Source organism: Ammospiza nelsoni, chromosome 13, assembly GCF_027579445.1.
Source record: "Ammospiza nelsoni isolate bAmmNel1 chromosome 13, bAmmNel1.pri, whole genome shotgun sequence".
Lineage (NCBI taxonomy): Eukaryota > Metazoa > Chordata > Aves > Passeriformes > Passerellidae > Ammospiza > Ammospiza nelsoni.
The window spans coordinates 12,577,340-12,582,471 of NC_080645.1; the positions used below are offsets into that span (position 1 = coordinate 12,577,340).

Below are 5,132 nucleotides of genomic sequence, written 5' to 3' on the forward strand. Positions count from 1 at the left end.
CACCAACCTCCTCCCTCCCTCCCCCACCCCCCCGCCTCAGATGTCTGGCTGCTTTTCTTAAGTGCAATCATCTATAATTGAGAAAAAAAAAAAAAGCCATACGTGGAAATGTGTGTGTGAGAAGGTGCATCTTGAAGCAGGGTTTAGTTACAATCGATCTTGGGGGGAAAATATTGCCTATGGTCCAAAAATAAGGAGCAACTATGTCCTTCTCTCAGTTCGGATACCCCTACAGCACCACTTCACAGGTAAGGCGAGTGAGCAGCACTCACTTTTGTTTAGATTCTGCTGCTGCTGTCCAGATGTCTTGTCCCCCCCTCCTTTTTTTCCTTCCCTTTCCCTTACTTAGAATATTTTTTTAAAAGGGCACATCTGGAGCCTTTTTTTAAAAAATGTGCGTGTGTGTTTATGTCTCGTTTGTGTTGTGTTAGGCTTAAACAAATAACTCGCAGTGTGCACAGCAAAGGCGTCTAGGAAACCGGTAATTCCCCCTCCTCCCCACCCTTCACCGTTCAGTTTTAAGTGCAACAAACAAATAAAAAAACATAAATCCCAGCTACGAGCGCTTCCCGAGCCCGCGCATCCCCCTCGCACCGTTGCGCCCGGGCAGCGCGGAGGGTGCGCGGGCAGCGGGAACCGCGCTCCGCGGGCTCGGGGCTCCGCTCGCGTTTCTGCGGAACCGGGCTGTGCCGATTCCTCCCTCCTTCCTCCACGGGTCGGTCCTTTTCCTGTGTTTTATTAGGATCTGTCGAGAGGGTTTTTTTTCCCCCCATGCGATTTCCGAAGAACATCCCCCACTCACACCAAGGCACCCTGTATTAACTAAGTCGTAGCTATATCGTACTTGGAGTCACGATTTTTTTTGGTAGAATTATTTATACACCGTAATCACTGCAAGATGTGCCTCCCTCGCTTGGGAAGTTAGCTGTCCCCTTGAAGTTATTGAAATCAAATGCCTTCGATTGCGTTGGCTGACATATTTACTGCTGTGTCTATTGTCAAATTAACTGTAATCGCAACTTTTTGCCTTTAAATCAATGCAGATGGACCGAGCGGGGGCGGGAAGGACGGAGCCTTACGGATCTTATACCTTTTTCGAGAGCAATTATTTCCTTAAAGTTTTGCCTGCTTGATTAATCGTGCCCCCTTCCTAAGAGCTCCTGCTTCCCATCCGGTTTATTTCCCGGTTTCTATAATTAGTTGCTCCAGCCCGCGTTTCCTATCCCCCTCCTCACCGCCCCCCCCCTCTCCGCACACACACAGGCGCGCACACGCTCCTAAATTCCCCCCGATGGGGCTGCCTCGACAGTCACTCGGCGCCGTCCCGCTCTCTCCTCTCCGCAGTTCTTCGTGCCCGCCAGCCCCAGCACGACCTGCTGCGAGGCCGCCCCCCGCTCCGGGCCGGATGCCTCCTCGGCGCCGGCCGCCGCCTCGCTGTGCTGCGCCCCGTACGAGAGCCGGCTGCTGGCGCCCGGCCGCGCCGAGCTCAATGCGGCGCTGGGCATGTACAGCGCCCCGTACGCCGCCGGCCAGGGCTACGGCAACTACCTGCCCTACGGCGCCGAGCCCGCCGCGCTCTACACCGCGCTGGTGAGTGCCCCGGAGGGGAGGACGGGGTGCAACAGGCGGGAGAAACTTCGCGGTTCGCAGTCGGTACCGCGGCGGGGGAGTGGGAGCGGGGCCGGCCCGTCGAGGATGGGGGGCGCGGAGGGACGCGGCTGCCGCGGGGAGCCGGGGGTATGCCGGGCTCTGCTGGACGCCAAACGCCGCCGCTTCCCTTGCAGAACCCCCAGTATGAAATCAAAGACGGCGCCGGCACGTTGCACTCGGGAATCGCGCAGCCCGCTACCTACTACTCCTACGATCATTCCTTGGGGCAGTACCAGTACGACAGGTAAAACCCCTTTGATCAGCGCCCGGCAGCATTAGCATCCCCCTGCGAGGCGGCGGTCGACATCAAACGAGGGGGACGGGGGGGCTCCGACCTGACAAACGTTGTACAAAAGAAACGAGGCGCCCGGGAGCAGCAGACAGCGGAAACCGAAGTTGGGCGGCGATGTCAGGAGGGCAGGGGCAGGAAGGCGGGTGGGCAGGGGCCACATCGGCCTGCGGCCGGGCCGGGGGATTCTTGCCGGACTCCCGCCGGCCCCCCATCCCTAATCATCTCCCAGCAGGTACGGGACGGTGGATTTCGGTGGTTCAGCCAGACGCAAAAATGCGACGCGAGAGACGACGAGTACTCTCAAGACCTGGCTGTACGAGCACCGCAAAAACCCCTACCCCACCAAAGGAGAGAAAATCATGCTGGCTATCATCACTAAAATGACCCTGACGCAAGTGTCCACTTGGTTTGCTAACGCCAGACGGAGGCTTAAGAAAGAAAACAAAATGACCTGGTCTCCCAAGAACAAAGCTGGGGAAGAGAGGAAAGAAGGAACCCCGAGGGAAGAGGATGAATACAGTGCGGAGGGTGAAGGCAGAGGTAGGCGGGAGAGGCAGACAGGCGCCTCCAAGTAGGCTCGAAGTGATTTCGAGGCCCCCCAACTTCCCCGCACCCGCACTAACGCCCTGCCGCCCCTTTTTTCCGCGTGTGTGTCCAAGCAGAGCAGAAGAGCTACAAGGAGGACAAGGACCTGCGGTTCAGCGACCTGGAGGAGGAGGAAGAGGAGGAGGAGGAGGAGGAGGCGGGGAAGCCGGAGAAGGGCCGGACCAGCTCCCTGCAGGAAGCGCCCAGCCTGGGCGCGGCGCTGCCCGAGGCTCCGCGTAGCGATTGCAGCCTGCCCGGCCCCTTCCACGCCTTTCCTTGTGCCAAGGCCCCCGCCGCGGACTTCGCCCCCGCCTCCTTGGCCGGCCCGCCGCCGCCCTACGCGCCCGCGGAGAAGCCGCGCATCTGGTCTCTGGCGCGCACGGCCGGGGCCAGCGCGCCGCGCAGGGGCAGCCCCGAGGGCCGCGGCGCGGAGGGAGGCGGCGGCGCGGCGGGGGAGCAGCCCCTGCCCGCCAAGGCCTTCCGGAGCTCCGCTTTCAGCCTGCAGCCGCTCCCGCGGAGCTGCGCGTCCCACCGCGGCCTGGGGGAGCCGTGCCAGTTCGCGGCGGCGGGCGAAGGTACCCGCGGCGGCGGGGCCGCGGGGACGGGCGGGACCGCGGGCCGGGCCGGGACGCAGGGCGCGGCGTGAGCCCGCCCGCGCAGCGACAGCCCCGGTGCTCGGCCGTGCCCAGGTGTCAGGTGCAGACGCCGAGGCTTCCCCGCTCCAGGCGAGCGGGCAGGGGAGGGCGGCGGGAGCGGGCCGTGCCCACCGCGAGCCGCTTGTGTCTGTGCAGGCTTCGGGCGGGGCGCCAAGGGCGGCCCGGGAGGCACCGAGCTGGGTGGGACGTGCCTGGACAGGCTGCGGACGGCGTTCCGGCCCGTGCTGCGGAGGTGAGGTAGGTGACGGGCCGGCCGCCGGGGTCCCACCTCGCACGAAGCGCTCTCCCGCCCGCCTGGCCCTGGGACGCCGCAGCGGCCCCGGCCTGAGAGCGCTGCGCCAAGGCCGCCGCCTTGCCCCGCTCCCGGAGCTCCCGTCCGGGCGGGGCAGCGACCCGCGGCCACTCAGCGCCAGCTCATCACCGCTTCTCCGTCCCGCAGGGCCGCCCGCCCCATCCCGGGCGCTGGCGACGGGGCTCTGGCTGTAAGGAAGCGCTCGCCCTGACGGAACGAAAGAAACCTGTCCCCGGGCCGGCGGCGGCCTCGCAGCTCCGCCCTGCCCTCGCCGGGAAGGGCCGCCGCGGCACAACGTGCTGCGCACATGGGCCGGGGGCCGCGGCGGGCGGAGCGGCCTTAGGACCGGCGCCTCCCCGCCGCTCGCCTGCCATGTGTTCAGTATTGCCCATTGACGTCTTTGCAAAAAGGAAGAAAAACCCCCACCCTAGTATTTTCTCTTTTCCCTCCACGTCGTGGTTTGTTTCTCCTTTTCCACCCAAACCCGTGCTCTCTGCTCAGCGCCCTGCTCTGCTAAGGGGCACCAGTTCGCAGTCGCTCCCGGGGAGGAGGAGGAGGAGAAGCGGCGCAGGTTACGCCGGACTGTTTCTTCCCCGTCTCTGTACATAGATACCGCTGAAAGTATTTTTCGGAGTCTAATTAACACGGGTGAGCTGAACGCCACGAAGCCGCCGGTGACCTCGGAGCTCTCCAGGCAGGAGCCGGCACAGCCCGGGAGGAGCGGCCCCGGGCACCGCCGCCCGCCCCGGGGCACGGCCGGGGCACCCCCGGGCAGCGGGTGGCGAGCGGGCGGCGAAGTAGGACGTTGTTAGTGGGTCACCGCCGTCAGTCAGTCAAAAGAGCAGTGCTGCACTTTACAGGACAGACGAGAAAGGGAAACCGTATCTCTGCATTATTTCTGTTTAATTAAAAGTGTCATCAAACACTTTGTGTTCGGACTAATAAACCAAGCAGGGATGAGGAAAGAATGTTTCTTTGTTCCTGTCTCTAGAAGCAGTGGCAATAATTTAAATTAATAACTGTGGTAATTAAGAGGTCATCTATAGATCAACCCGATACCTGCTATTTCCAAGTTCACCGGGGTCAGCATTTACATTAAGTCATTTGTGGTCAATAGAGTCCAATGAATTCTGCCTTAATAAATCAGGGAAATCAATCTTGAATATCGAGTAGACTTCTATATGTTTACTAAAGGCTACTCAAGGCGAGTGGGGCTGCATGACTGGGAGCCCCCTGGGTTTGCGACTGGGGAAGCAATTCGTAGGGGAAAGGAGGAGCTGCAGGTCAAAGCAGGCAGACGTGAGGGGGCTGCCCCGGCGTCAGCCGCGGCCCTTCCCGGGAGCAGAGGGCACTGGGAAAGAAGGCAAACTTTGTCGGGCTCTGGAGAATCCGGGGGGGAAAGGGAGGGGAAGGTGAGGGCACACGAGGGCAGCAGGTGAGAGCCCGTGGGGAGCTCCGCCGGAGATGCTGCCCGGCCACGGGGCTTTCCGCACTCCCTGGACAAGAGGCGGTGCAGCAGCAGTCTGTTGCAGTGACCCGAAGCTCAGAGAAGGGGAAATTAAGCTGCGAAAAGATAAACATTATTTCAAGTCGGATTTGAAGGATTAGGGCTTGTAATAAAGAGCATTAGGCCCTTTCGAAGGGTTCTTGCAAGGCG

General features: G+C 61.7%; 1 protein-coding gene across 1 annotated transcript; it reads left to right on the top strand.

Annotated features, from left to right (window-relative positions):
- The first annotated feature begins 203 nt into the window (after window positions 1–203).
- IRX6 (iroquois homeobox 6) lies at window positions 204–4,614 on the top strand. Its single transcript, XM_059481579.1, has 7 exons — window positions 204–248; window positions 1,345–1,590; window positions 1,785–1,894; window positions 2,175–2,482; window positions 2,605–3,102; window positions 3,319–3,420; window positions 3,623–4,614. The coding sequence occupies exons 1-6, from the start codon at window positions 204–206 to the stop codon at window positions 3,417–3,419; spliced, it is 1,308 nt and encodes a 435-aa protein (XP_059337562.1). The 3' UTR covers window position 3,420; window positions 3,623–4,614.
- The last annotated feature ends 518 nt before the right edge of the window (window positions 4,615–5,132 follow it).

What these genes read in the sequence shown, in the direction of transcription:
- IRX6 (XM_059481579.1), top strand. Translation starts at nt 204, where the DNA reads ATGTCCTTCTCTCAGTTCGGATACCCCTACAGCACCACTTCACAG. An exon ending in CCTACAGCACCACTTCACAG is followed by an intron (nt 249 to 1,344) that starts GTAAGGCGAGTG and finishes TCCTCTCCGCAG; the next exon opens with TTCTTCGTGCCCGCCAGCCC. An exon ending in CCGCGCTCTACACCGCGCTG is followed by an intron (nt 1,591 to 1,784) that starts GTGAGTGCCCCG and finishes CTTCCCTTGCAG; the next exon opens with AACCCCCAGTATGAAATCAA.